This window comes from Helicoverpa armigera, chromosome 12 (assembly GCF_030705265.1).
Source record: "Helicoverpa armigera isolate CAAS_96S chromosome 12, ASM3070526v1, whole genome shotgun sequence".
Classification (NCBI taxonomy): Eukaryota; Metazoa; Arthropoda; class Insecta; order Lepidoptera; family Noctuidae; genus Helicoverpa; species Helicoverpa armigera.
In genome coordinates, this window is record NC_087131.1 from 7,262,498 (window position 1) to 7,277,426 (window position 14,929).

Consider the following 14,929-nt stretch of genomic DNA (forward strand, 5'->3'; position numbering starts at 1 on the left):
GTTATGTAATGACATTAAAAAGTTGTCATGATTTATTGATTTCCCATATTTTTGGGACAATGTCATAGTCTGGTATTACTGTAATGCAACATTGACGTTATCGTTCCGGGGAAGAACCAGCTGTGTGAGTCACAAAAATCCCCGAGCACCCGACTATGTATAGTTATAATATTTATGTATAGGTCATATAACACGTAACCCACTGTGCGTTTATCTATAACGTTCACTGAATGTTTACAAGATGGCGATTGCGTGTTCGCACGTACATATTTCTAATTTTGACGATCCAAAAGTTTGCAACGGCTATTGATTTTTTTGTATGACGTACTTGCATATTTCAGAAGAAATATCTTTAGTCGCTAGGACTACGTGCTTTACACTTCATGACATCTATATCTGCGGTAATTAGTTACTCCGGTATTTGTAGAATTGAATGATTACGTACCTATGTTAAACTTCGTATTTTCTTTTTAGTTATCCAGACTCAAATGGTAAAACAAGACCACTATGACTTCGTTGTTGGCCAGTCATAAGGCTGTCTGGACAGTTTAGTATCTACCTATTGTATTAATATGTGCTTAATTAATTTTGCGGATTTATATAACTTATCCTAATGGTGGAATTCCTGAGACATACAAATACAGTTTAGAGTTTAGGTTTCATAAAAACTAACAAATCACGTGGGTATCAAACAAGGCCTACCAAAGATACTTTTATGGTTACTGGGGAGTTTCATACAACGGTTATTAATTAGATTAGTGCGTCCTTCATCATACATCCGTTAATATTTTACTGTTCAATATTGAAAGTCCTTGTAATTTTTATAATATTTTATTATTTAAAAACACTTATCGAGAAAATACATTTGATTGGCAATAAAACCATTAGGAAAACTATATAAATGTAAGTGTACACATTACCAAATTGTATTGACAATTTGAATGAAATTAATTGCTTATTACATACTGGAATGATTGAATCACACTTTACTTGGAATTAACAATATTATTGTTAAATATATGCCTGGTATATATTTTAGGCATTTAAATAAGAATAATGTAATGAACTTATCACTAATTTGTAAAAAACAAAAACAATTACATACCAACATCTTAAAATATTCTAAGTAAAAAACATTTTAGGCCAAATCTTCAACAAATCAAAAATTTTGTATATAAAAACAATTTGTATATAGGATATTTTACATTCATTTAATAAAAAAATGCCTTGAATACATGTGTTAACAAAAACGGTAGCATCTCTTGAACATGATGTTGACAGTACATATATTTTTTTAAAGAATATATTTGGAGATTGCTCCTCCTTATTCGAATATTAATTATCTTTAATTATGTTGTTAATGGTGGAAGAGCCTGAGGTTGGTATGGGCAAGTACAATCTTGTGTTCATTGCATGCTTCAATCACTTCTTTGTCGTTGTTGGATCCTGCTGGGCTGCCAATGTATTCAACGCCGCACTACAAAAACATACAAATACTTTAATTTTCTAGTAATATGCGTCTAGTTTACATATATTCCGGATAGCAGAAACACTTGATATTCTGGATAACCAAGCATCACAATCATACGTTATACAACCATAATCTTATTGAACATATGCCCGTTGGATCCATATGTTATCAATACTTTAAACTGATAAAGATGAAGCATTTATATTCTATTCAGTTCCTATTTGGGAAATATTAATGGTCAGATAGACTATTTATCGCTATTATATCTTCTAGTAATACTGACCTGCACGGCCCTATCGATGTTATCACGGAATGGGAAGAATGCGTCCGAAGCGAGAGCTACGCGGTCCATCTTCTTGATCCATTCTTCGCGTTCCTTCTCAGTCAGCAAGGCAGGCGCCTCGCCGTCGAATAGAGAGTTCCATTGGTCGAACGGTAGATCTGAGCCTAGGGAGAAAAAAGGTTGATTACTTGCTACTATAAAGCTAACCTAACTCATCCTCCGAGCCTTTTCCCAATCATGTTGGGGTCGGCTTCCAGTCTAACCGGATTCAGCTGAGTACCAGTGCTTTACAAGAAGCGATTGCCTATCTGACCTCCTCAACCCAGTTGCCCGGGCAACCCGATACCCCTTGGTTAGACTGGTGTCAGACTTACTGGCTTCTGACTACCCGTAACGACTGCCAAGGATGTTCAATGACAGCCGGGACCTACAGTTTAACGTGCCATCCGAAACACAGTCAATGGTGTCTAAGATATACTTAGAAAGTACATACAAACTTAGAAAAGTTGCATTGGTACTTGCCTGACCTGGGATCGAACCCGCGCCCTCATACTTGAGAGGTTGGTCCTTTTACCCACTAGGCCACCACGACTTTTATCTGTGAAAGCTAACCTAACTAACAATATAAATTCGGTTGATTAATCATTTGTTATTAACGAAACTGAATCTTATTAGATTCAGATTTATAATATTTTATAAATTCTGAAATATATTTAAGACGCTTTTATGTAGCTGAAGAGATTTGGATGAACCATATAGCGAGCGTTATTACTTGTTTACTAGTAGTGTCATACATTCGTGAATAGCCTGTGAAGTTACTATGTCGTTCACGAGATTTGAATTCATCTCCATTCGCCAAAACCTACTCTAATAAATCAAACTGTTTTTATTTTCGTGATATTAAACATCAATATGTGTATATACGAACCGATGGTTCCATTAACGTAGTTGTCAATAGCATTGGATTGCACGGCGCGGTTGACGCCTTGCTTGAAGCGCATGGCGAGAACTCTCGGGTGGCGCCTCATCCACCACAAAGCAGCCTTACCGCCCGCCAGACGCGTGCAATGGATGCGGGACTGTTGGCCAGCGCCAATGCCTACCACCTGTAAAAAATGAGATTTTAAACATCTGCCTAGCCTTTCCCTAAGATCCAACTTACAGTCACACGACATACACAAAGTTTTAAAGTCAAAGGTTTTTGTTTCATAAATACTTATTATAGGTTCTTACGAAACTTCAATAGTTAGGTGCACGGTTCCAAGTATGCCTTATGGAGAAGAATCACCAAGAATGTCCATAGACACTCTTCTCATTATAATAACTATTACACTATAAGTGATATTCCAAACAGTGTACTGTAAAATGACTATCTATCTATCTGATCTATCTATCTGGTTGAATACCAGTTGTTGAGTTGCGAGCATCAGGGGCCCGATTCTCCTAATTTTACTTAAGCGACCTTCGATTGACGTTCGACTCGATTCGACTGAGATCCAATCCCGACTCGATTACGATTGAAGCGTATGTGGCATTCCGCTATTTTTTCTTTGAAATAAACGTTTTTATCCTTTTCTGTCATTCAATAATGAATCATTTTGTCTGCAAATGATTTACGATTGCATAATGATTGTACAGCAAACTACCGTATAGACCAAAATCATCAAAATAGCAGACCAATCGCACACCAATCAAATGTCAATCGAATACGATTGGTCTTTTATTAGTAGCAGAATGCACGATATGGTTAAAACTGCTATTACGATCATATTGACCTGCTTAACTCTGTTTTACATGATAAGACTGGTTGACAGACTTGCTGGTTTCTTATCCTTACTCTGTATATATCTACTAAGAGTTGGACAACCATGTCAAGCATTTTTCTGCCTTTGATCAATTGTGATGCGCAACTGTTAGTTAGCCAGTAGCTCCTCTAATATAAAATTATTTATAGACGAGCTAATGCCGAGTAATAATAAATGCCTGATACTATGTGTATATCGGTATTTGTACTACTGCTTATAGGAGCAATGGATAAGATATGAAAGTGCAGTGATAAGAGGGATTTACACAGCAAAAAAAATAAACAACAAAAATAATTAGTTACTAGGATTTTCCTGTTTTTAAATTTGAACAGTGTGTAGCTAAGTCATGGAAAAGTATCTAGAGAGTCTACGCCACAGTTCAAGCCCGGTGGAAAAATGAACTACATTTTGACTTTTTTAAATCGCCTGTAATTACTAAGCAATGGCATAGACATTAGCGCCGCATCGTATAGTATATTCGTGTTCATTACATCACTTCAGCATTCTTTGTTATCAGCGCATCTGACGATTCGATTGTTAAAGGTCACCAACTCTCAATAATTTTATTGATTACGCGTTACAAATAAATTATAATATCTTAAGGAATTTAAAAAGCTCACATAGTAAGTAGATATAATATAACAAGTCTTACCTGTCCATCTCGAGCATAACACACGGAGTTACTTTGCGTATATTTCAAAGCAATGGTAGCCACAATCAGATCTCTCACGGCGTTCTCTGGAAGCGCATTCTTGTTCGTCACGACATTCTTGAACAGTTCCGGAGTGATCTTAGCGTCATTGCGTCTCTGTTCTAGGGTGAGCCCAAATATTGTCTTTTGCTCGATTAGGTCGGGCTCGTAGTTGGGGTCCATCTAAAATGAAGTTTAAGGATCAATTTAAGATAATGTTTTTTTTTTTTTTATAGTTAATGTTTGTAATGTGATGGGATCTCATGTCAAATAAATGAATGAAAGAGAAGTATATGAAAACTTATATTTTGCAAAATTCGACTTCCCAGAAAGAGGAAGCTTGTTAATTTGGATGTTTATATTTTTTATGTAAACGAATCTGCTAAAAAAATATGACCATAACTTATAAATTACCTGCAAAACGCAATAGCTTCCACCCTTCTTCTTCTTAAGTATTTCCAAGGCTTCAGCCGAGTATCCGGGTGCCACAATACCATCAGAGACTTCCCGAGAGATGATGCGAGCTGTGATGGCGTCGCATTCGTCAGATATAGCCACGAAATCACCGAACGAACTCATGCGGTCGGCGCCGCGGGCCCGCGCGTATGCACAAGCTAATGGAGTCAGGTTCGGTAGTAAATCTGCTACCATGCAGACAGATGCCTGAGGAAAAAAATATATGTAAAATTTACATCTAAATAAGAGAATAATATGAAACATAGAGACAAAACGCGAAGCTCTTAACTTTTTCCTTATCTGTTATATTGTTTTATAATAAACAGTAATACTCATAGTGAATCTTATCTTATGAAATAGAATTATTTATTTTAGTTAGACACCAGTCATCTCACGATAATAAATAACTAACGTGATTTTCATACATGCCAAGCGCGGATTATGCTGGTTATGAATTCAGAGATATTTTGTCATATATATTTTTTTACAAAAAAAAAGCTATTATTATGACAATCAATGCACAATCATACCTCTTCCTGGCTCAAAGGCAAGCCGACAGCTGCCCCAGCAGGAGACACGTGTTTGAAGCTCGTCGCGGCGGGTAGGCCTAGAGCTTCCTTAAGCTCTTTGACCAACTGCCATGCGTTCAATGCATCACACAAGTTGATGAAGCCGGGCGAACCGTTCAGGGTAGTTAGAGGAAGACGATCGCGGGTCGTGAAAACTTGCGCTGGCTTCTGATGAGGATTCATACCTGAATAGAGAAATTGTTGTTTAGTCTCAGTTTTTTTGTCCATTTTATAACTTACTATCAAGGGTTAGAGTGGCACAAACGAAAAAAAACGACATATTTTGGCTATGTTTGATGTAATTTTTTGTAAGGGAAAAAGTGAGGTCACTCGAAGTTCACGGCAAATTAGGTAGCTTGATGGCCTAATTGCATGTTATGAACTGATGATCCCAGACTTCACTGTCTTATGAATATACCAACTCGTAGGTGAATGTAAAACTTCTTACCATATCTCAGGGTGAGCTGGGACTGTCCAGCAGAATACTGTTTACGGAAATAGTCGGTTATAGCGAGATCATACTCCGATGTGTGTGTGAATGCTTTAAGCGCCAATCGCTTCCTGCAAATGAGAAGTTATTTGTAGAAATAAATGAAGATCATCCTTCAAATCGTTTTTATACACACAATGTTAATTACCTTTAATTTTCCATAACTTAATATGAAAGACCTGTCAATGACATCGAGATTTTAGTATTTCGAAAAACTACTCATATCTTTCGAAGTATTTTAACAGAGTTATTGACTGGCACATACCTGGTATCAAGAGAAGTTTGATGGTCCTTGTTTTGCTTGAGTTCCTGAATAACTGTATCATAATCGTTGGGGTCACAGATGATGGTCACTCTGTCGTGGTTCTTGGCGGCCGCGCGGAGTAGGGTCACGCCACCGATATCGATGTTCTCAACAGCGTCAGCAATGGTGACGCCAGGCTTCGATACTGTTTGAACGAACGGGTATAAGTTGCACACCACTACGCTGATCATGTCGAAGTTCTGACGCTTCATGTCGTCCTGGTCTGAGGGGGTCACTCTGAAAAGCAGATATGGAGGTGGCATTAGTGTAATTGAATTCGTCAAACAGTCATTGTCAAGAATAAACCTTTTTCTTTCCTAGAACTCACCTTGACAGAATACCAGCATGTACAGCTGGGTGCAAGGTCTTTACCCGCCCTCCGAGCATTTCAGGGGCCTTAGTGATGTCAGATACTTCGGTGACAGCGAGGCCCGCATTGCGGATGGCTGTGGCTGTACCCCCACTAGCCACGAGCCCCAGACCAATTTCTGATAAGCATTTGGCTAAAGGCAGCAAGCCGGTCTTGTCAGACACGCTAAGAAGAGCTGTGGAAGAACAATAATAAGTATCAATGACGTGAGTATTACGAAATAAAAAACAACTCTAAATAAGGTCACATTAGATCAATCAATTGTGGTCTCGCGATACGACACTTATGTCATTGTGCCGTAAGTATAAGATTGGACTAAATGTATAATACTAATACTAAGAATGTTCGAGTGGTTCATATTTCTTTTCAGTACCGAATTAGTAAATAAAAATATTTCAGAACCTCCTAATTTTGGTGTTAGGTATTAATTAATTCATATTTATTATTTAATTTACAAGAGGCTAATATTAATATTTTTATAACAGTTATGGGAGTGTCACTTACCTAATTTTCCATTGGCTGCCATGTTGTGTGTGTCTTATGAATTACTTTATTGTAATGACGATATGTGATAATTGTTCTTGGGGAGCTTATATTAGCTCCGAACACTTGACCTTATGCAGGGGTTCCTGATAACAACACAATCTTGTTTACCAGAGCACTAGGGTTGTCATATATTTTATGTATGGATAAAAAAGTATGGAGACTGAAGTATTTATATTTTACGTCACTATCCTATAGGCTGCTTTAGCTAATGAGGAAAAGATGAAATTTACATTTAAGGGACAAAAACTATCTTGCAAATTACAACGAAAACTCTGCAGTTCAATGCCAAAAAAAATACTTATGCTAAAATGACGTGTTTGTAAACATCTTGTCTTAAACTACACTTTCATTAACTGGTTGTACCTAATATAATATTTATTTACTATTTACCCATCTCATAAAATTGGGGTAACTAGAATATGAGTGCAGAGTGCCCTTATTAAAAAAAGGGTTTTGTAAGAAAAATCTGATATAATGACAATATTTTTGACATTAATTACTTTAATCCCCTGTTTATACACAAATATATTACTTTAGTTATACAGTTTTTAAATCACATAATATCTACTTCATACATGCCTACCTACCCAAATAATTTTTATTAAGCATGTACATGGTTACATAGAAGAGTCAGCCCTAATGTTCTTGATTATATATTGTGATGTAAATAACTAGAGTTATTGCTCTGCAATGACAACATTACTGAAAATTAACAAACATCAACTTTCGATGTTTCCATGTCATTATGTGCTTACGTATGTAAGTGATCTACTTGAAAGTGATCAACAAAAACATGATAAATTGTGTTTTTGTCCAATAATTGCATAAACAGATTTATACTTAGATTTAGGATCCCACTACTGTTTGACAGAGGGCTATTGGTGGTATGAATCCAATACATGGACACTCTAGGAGCCTGTAGAATTTAATGTTTGCCTACAGTCAGTTGATTCCTATCTACTATTCCATATCTATGGATTGATATTAAATAAGTGTTCATGATTTGTACACAAAAACCTTTGCAAAATTCAATAATTTCAAGAGTAATTAGGAAAGATAAAGAGTAATTTATTCAAGTAGGTTTAAATCAGCACTTTTTGAAGGTTAAATTTACAATATAAAGCCCCCTTCACCACAGAACGAAGAAAGTTAGATAAAAACAAGCACATAACAACAGGGTAGTTTCCAGGGTCGAAATAATGAAATAATATTTAGTCCGCTTTTTAGATAATCAAAAAATATTGGATACGTATTTTTTCTTTTTTTAATTAAACATAAAATGACAAAGATAATACGCTTCAAAAATTAGGAGTGGGGGCCTTTTACGTCACAGTGTCCTGAAAATTGTAGCAACTTGTGACGTCACACTCAACTTTAACACGCTATATCTTAATAAGTTCTGTTCCAATTTAAAAAAGAAAAAATACGTATCGCTTAATTTTGGACAATCTACAAGACGGACTAATTATTATTTTTTAGGAAACTAGCCTACTGCTTATGTAAATGTAATACCCACCTGTATCACATTTAAATCAACATGTCTAAAAGCAATTCATATTATTTTCAATTAATGATTTTGCTTGAACAAGACATAACTAGCACTTGTTTTAAAAGTTGGGATAAAAAATAATAATTGTGAACTGTTGACAAGTTAAGAAAACAAGAGCTGGTAAAATCTCATGCCTATGTAAAATAGTAATAACTTGTCTTGCTTACCTAATTAATGTATTGGAATTATGTATTGAGTTTGTTTATAAATTTTAAATTAATTGCTATTGTTCTTTTCTTGGATAAGGTCTGAGGATAGCAAGTTTACCTTGAATTACTTATGCATAATTAATTAGTTCTTGACTTATAGCATAATATTTATTTAAGTCGTCGTTATGCGCTATTTTTAAATGTGTTGATAATTTTACCACTGGCCAAATAAACTGGGATTTTTTTACTTGATTTGTTGGTAGGTATAATAAATTCGAAAATGCATCTAGTCTGTACTTTTGGCCGTGTTGCAGCCTGCAAATTAATTTAGAACAGTGAGCCGAGCAAGCCCTAGATTCTCTAGGTAATACAGCTATCGTAATTGGTAGTATCGGCATTTTCTTTAAGATAATAATATTGCTGGTCTTTCTTAGTTGATATTGCTACAGTAAGTACCATTCGTAACCTACCTACTCAGTTCACAAAATATTCAAGAATATCATAGTTATTATTCATAATTCAAACGTTTAAATAAATTCCATTGAGGTCTTGACAATATATGAAAGAGGTTATGATTGATGGAAGTTATCACATGTTTTGTTTAACCCCTCTGCTCGACAAGATTTTGACATATGACTATACCGTTGATTCGGCGGGATATTTTGAATCGCGACATGGAAGTCAAAAATTTGTACTAACTTTCAACACATGAATTCTAAGTCCGTAATGCCTGATTAGAAGTATTTTACCTATAACTTTAGAGCTCACTTATTTGACAACAACGTGCAAAGGTCAAATGGGGTCAGTTAATTCAGAAAAATATAATAATTACGGTGTTTTTAAGTCTATCGAAAAGTTAGGCATTTCAAATTTGGTGAAAACTTACCAATAAATAATCGCATCACTTTCTCAAACACAACACAAACGTCATATTTATAACATTTTCAATCCATTGCAATACATTTCGTGCACTTATTTATGTTCAATAACTAAAAAATCAGCACATAAAATACACAATAAAAATGAACAATATTTACAAGATCAAAGTCACAGACAAGTAGAGTTTGGAATAGAGTTTTTTTTTCAATCATCGGTGTGCATTCGATACCTAAATCGGATATTTATTATAAATAATCGAATACCAATTTTATATATTTTTTTTAATAGCAACTTATTTCAATTTTATTTATTAATTTTAAATTATAGGTTCAATTTGTTTTTGTTGTTAAGAAAAAATATATTTAAGTTTTATGAAAGTTTTTAGCATTAAATTTTTATATGCATTATTTATTTTGGTGTTGCGTCATTCGTAATAATTTTTAACTTTAATTGAATTTTTATTACCTATTACGGAATTTTAATTTATTCTTATATTATTTCTGAACAATTCTAAGATTTTTGTTTCGGCGGAGGGTAAGCCTGCTCAAAGAGGTATTTAGCCTACTTCAATCGATCTCAGTGGCGTGCACTTGGAGAGGCCTATGTCCAGCAGTGGACTGCGATAGGCTGATGATGATGATGATGATGATGAGGGTAAGCCTGGTGTTCTGAAATATAATGCAATTTGTAACTACCAAAGTAATGTACTTATTTGATGATGAGAAACAATAATAATAATTGATTGATTTTAAAGTCACCAAATATTTTTAACCGAATCCCAAAAAGGAGGTGGTTCTCAATTTGGATGTTTGTTTTTGGTCGAAAGGGTATATTCCCCATATTTGTTATTAGGTCCAGGATCTGATGATGGAAACCTTGAGAAATCGAGGGCAACTCTCGAAAATTGTAAGCATAGATAAGGTTATAACTTGACACTCAGATGTATGTCTGCTAACACTATGAAACAGTAAAGGTTTGAAGCTGACCTGATGATGGAGACCAGAGAAGGTCGAGGGATCTCGACAACCGAACTTCTCTCGTCTCCATCTCCTTCACTGTTGCAGAGGCCTCGTAAATACGAATAATATACCTAAGCACAAACACGAGAAAGTTTAAATATTCAGTTGTCGAGTTCCCTCGAACTTCACTGGTCTCCATCATCAGTTCAGCTCAAAACCTTCACTGTTGAATAGTGCTACCAGGCAAACACCTGAGTGATAAGATTTCAACCTATGTATTTCTGCAACTTTCGAAAGTCGCCCTCGATTTCTCAAGGTTCCATCATCAGATCCTGACCTGATGATAACGGGACCACCTCGGAAGTATACGCTATCAAACAAAAAAAGAATCATTAAAATCGATAAATAAATGGCTGAGTAATCGCGTAACAAACATACAAAAAACGGTCGAATTGAGAACCTCCGCTTTTGGGAAGTCGGTAAAAATAAGTCGGCGGCGGCCATCTTTCCATCTTGGACCAGCTTTCGATGAACAGCGAACTATTTGCCCTTTCAAACAATGAAATCGTCATAAAATTTTGCGATAACTACACCTAACTACGGCTCTCGTCAAATAGCTTTGCCGCTCAGTTAAAAAGTTGGAAGTAACGAATCGCCATTAAGTTTGGCAGGTCTACAGGAATCCTGCACATAAAACACCCGAAGAAATAAATAAGTCTTCATTTGCCGTCTTCAGAAACCCTAAAAACCGAAGATTTTTTTTATTCCGGCTACAACGTATTTTCTACCACTGATTTTCTAGCATTTTTTTCAAAATAAATTAAGTCATTTTACTTTTCCTAATTTATTTTCAGATTATGGTAAGTACCTATACAAAAGTGCAATTTAGTAATATTATAATATAAAATTATTAAATCGATTCTTTATTTTAACGAATCGGATCATTCGATGCAAAACTTCTATCTCCGTCGCCATCTTGTCTATGCGTCTTCAAATTTAAAAAAACAACTAATGTAAACAAACATGGCGAGTTCGATCAGAATTCCCGGTAATTACGATTGGATTTTAAAAAGGTATATTTCTAACGGGATGCCAAATATGAAAGGTTTGAATGCGTAAAAATAATTTAAATTTATTTAGTTATTTTCCTTAATTCTCACAAATGTGGTTTGATTGGAAAGAAAATAAATATGAGCGTAAATAATTAGGAAAGTGTATGACTGATTCGCAGACCCCAATTGGGGTCTAAACCGAGCTTACGGTGACATTGATGTTCAGACCCCGATTGGGGTCCGCTACGGATTTGACGGTTAATAAAGTTGAGCTGATAATAGTAAATTCAAATTACTTAACTTGATTAAACAGACCTTTATAATATGGAAGTCAACTTACCTCTTGCTTAGAAATAAGATATCAGAAAGCACTCACTGCATTACAATTATAAACTTTACAAAGTTCAATCAATGGGATTTGTTTTAAAAATAGGAAAAATGAAAATACTAAAATTATCTGTGTATACTTCCATTGACTTCCACTTCCATCCATTAATGACAGTGACATTAAAATTGGCACTGACATTTCTAGAGCCGAGGCGCATGAGAGCACAAATTTTTTAGGTTATGTTGTGATTATAGCATGGAAAAATAAATTATTTATTATAAAATAAAAGTTATGGCAGAACCAGCAGCAACCAAACCTTCGGGCAAGAGTTGGCGTGAAATAAATCAAGAAAGGAAAGCTTTGAAACGTCAGAGAAATGAGGAAAAAATTGTAAAGCGTGAAAAGAGAGTCGCTTTGGAACGCGAAAATGAAGCTAAGGTGCAGGCAGAGGTTGCTCGGGAGAAGAAGAATGCCGAGATTTCGACTGTTAGTATAGCTGTACCGGGTTCTATATTGGAAAATGCCCAGTCAGCGGAACTGCGGACTTATTTAGCGGGTCAGATAGCCAGAGCGGCCTGTGTATTCTGTGTAGACGAAGTGATCGTTTACGACGATATCGGCGACAAGATAAACACTAAGAAGTCCAAATTAGAAGATGGTGATGGTGTCGTCGTTGCACGTAAATCTTGTGTGCAATTGGCTCGTATTTTACAATATTTGGAGTGTCCTCAGTACTTGAGGAAACATTTCTTTCCTTTACACAAAGATTTAGAATTTGCTGGACTCCTCAATCCCTTGGACGCACCACATCACTTGAGAATGTCTAATGATTTTCAGTTCAGGTATAGCTAATTTTAAAAATAATTGTACATTTTTATTTAAGAGTTTACTAAGTTCATAATTATCTATTTACTGACAATATTGCTTTTTTTCTAGGGAAGGAATTACAATGAATAAAAAGACGAAGCCAGGAAGGGGTTCTCAAGTCAATGTCGGACTTCTTCAAGACATTTCCACTGACAAGCTTTTGAACCCAGGTATCAGAGTAACAGTAAAAATGCTTCCTACTCAGGAGGGGGGTAAGAAGCTTAAGGGCAAGATTGTCAGCCTCACTACTCCAAGAGCTGAAACTGGGGTTTATTGGGGATATACTGTCAGAATTGCAAACAACTTGAGTCAAGTGTTTACACAGAGTCCTTATAAGGATGGGTATGTACTTTTTAATTATTCTATTTGTTGTAATATTTTATGTGTAGGTAACTAATAAAATTATTTTTGCAGGTATGATTTAACCATAGGCACTTCTGACAAAGGTTCTCCTATTGATGAACTACCAGACAGAGATGTTAAATATAATCATGCACTTATTGTTTTTGGAGGGTTACATGGTATTGAAGCAGCATTAGAAAGTGATGAGCAACTGAAGGCTGAAGAAGCCAATTTACTGTTCAATCATTACATCAATGTGTTACCTACTCAAGGTTCTAGAACTATCAGAACTGAAGAAGCAGTTCTCATTACTCTGGCAGGTCTTAGAAACAAATTGAAAGCTACAAATGAGCCAATGGCCTTTACAGGTACTGGTATCGCTGTAAGTTCATCATTCCCCACCTCAAAAGTGGAATTATCAGATTCAGGCACTGATAATAATTTAGATTTAAGCAGATTTGACTAATTATAATAAACACGTCAAATGATTTAATAGTTTTATTTCAAAATAACCTCAGTAGAAAAATATGTCTTTTAAACCCTTAAATATAATGGAAGAATGTGTGACTTTCAAGTCAAATGCTAGGAACATGAATTATCTTTTCTCAATAGCTTGTTGAACAGTGTCTCTCAGTGATCTGATGGTTGCTGCCTGATCAGCTGCTCCTATAACAGCTGTTCCCGATACAATCATGTTAGCCCCTGCCTGTAATTAAAATATTTAATGCACTATTTAACACATTACGTATTTATGATAATAAGAAACACTAATCCCAAAAGGTGTAGTTTATAGGAAAAAAAATAAAGCTTGTTACACTTACATTGGCACAGCAACTTATGGTAGCTGGTCCTACCCCACCATCCACTTCAATATCCAGTAGTGGATAGTGTTCTCTCAGGTATTTCACTTTGGTCATTTGGTCCTCCATAAACTTTTGACCACCAAAGCCTGGTTCAACTGTCATTATAAGCACCATATCAGATATGGATATGTATTTTTCAACTTCTGAAACTGGTGTACCTGGTTTTATTGCAAGCCCAACCTAGAAATTAAAAACTTATTATCGACTATCCTGAATACTTTCCTGGTAATCCAATGAGTGTAGTTGCCATAGTACTGTAGCATAACAGTTAAATTTTATTTGATAAATGGCATCCAACCAGTAGTAGACTTAAAACATATACCTTCATCCCATTTTCCCTTATTTTTCGACATACTTCTACAACATTATCAACTGGTTCAATATGGAATGTATATTGATTAACTCCAGCGTCTGCCATTGGCACAATCCACTGAAACATAAAATATGTGTGAACATAGCTAGAACAATTAATTTTCAATTGTAAACCTGAGATTTTAGTAAGTTTTAGTCTAGTTTTAAAATAAATCCAACAAAAAAAAGTATTTTTATTGTTTTGAAACTAACCTGTTCTGGTTTTGAAACCATCATGTGGGTCTCAAAAAATACATCTTTAATTTTGTTGCGTAAGCATTTTACTACCGGGTGGCCCAAAGTCAAATTAGGGACGAAGTGGCCATCCATAACATCTAAATGTAAATAATCAGCACCATTATCCAGCAATTTTTGAGATTCCTCGTAGAGTCTTGACAAATCAGAGTTCAAGATCGAAGGACCGATCAGTGCTTTTAAATTTCGACTCATCTTTTCTTATTTCTTTGTAAACACTGAAATCTTTAAAGATGAAACTAACTATTTCTATGCCGTAATACAATTTGATAAAGTTTCTTTAGAGGTGACACTTGACATTTAGGTTATCTTTTGCGCGCCGGCGCCATTCATATTGGCCAATAGAATGG

General features: G+C 35.4%; 3 protein-coding genes across 4 annotated transcripts; 1 reads left to right on the forward strand and 2 right to left on the reverse strand.

The window, feature by feature from the left end:
• Positions 1-812: 812 nt before the first annotated feature.
• On the reverse strand, positions 813-12,061 carry LOC110375108 (bifunctional purine biosynthesis protein ATIC). 2 transcript variants are annotated; one of them, XM_021333086.3, is made up of 11 exons: positions 11,914-12,061; positions 6,944-7,068; positions 6,398-6,614; positions 6,031-6,306; positions 5,724-5,836; positions 5,237-5,460; positions 4,665-4,913; positions 4,212-4,433; positions 2,683-2,860; positions 1,755-1,918; positions 813-1,477 (listed from the first exon to the last, which is right to left on the reverse strand). In XM_021333086.3, the coding sequence occupies exons 2-11, from the start codon at positions 6,963-6,965 to the stop codon at positions 1,358-1,360; spliced, it is 1,785 nt and encodes a 594-aa protein (XP_021188761.2). In that variant the 5' UTR covers positions 6,966-7,068; positions 11,914-12,061; the 3' UTR covers positions 813-1,357. The 2 variants fall into 2 exon arrangements, with proteins under 2 accessions (XP_021188761.2, XP_021188771.2); XM_021333096.3 differs by lacking the exon at positions 11,914-12,061 and adding an exon at positions 9,154-9,730.
• A 25-nt stretch (positions 12,062-12,086) lies between these two features.
• Positions 12,087-13,598, forward strand: LOC110375118 (putative methyltransferase C9orf114). The gene is made up of 3 exons (XM_021333109.3): positions 12,087-12,743; positions 12,838-13,110; positions 13,183-13,598. Exons 1-3 carry the CDS (start codon positions 12,193-12,195, stop codon positions 13,574-13,576), a joined length of 1,218 nt encoding a protein of 405 aa, XP_021188784.3. The 5' UTR covers positions 12,087-12,192; the 3' UTR covers positions 13,577-13,598.
• Positions 13,594-14,909, reverse strand: LOC110375125 (ribulose-phosphate 3-epimerase). Its single transcript, XM_021333122.2, has 4 exons — positions 14,538-14,909; positions 14,296-14,403; positions 13,932-14,153; positions 13,594-13,816 (listed from the first exon to the last, which is right to left on the reverse strand). The coding sequence occupies exons 1-4, from the start codon at positions 14,772-14,774 to the stop codon at positions 13,706-13,708; spliced, it is 678 nt and encodes a 225-aa protein (XP_021188797.1). The 5' UTR covers positions 14,775-14,909; the 3' UTR covers positions 13,594-13,705.
• Between the last annotated feature and the right edge of the window lie 20 nt (positions 14,910-14,929).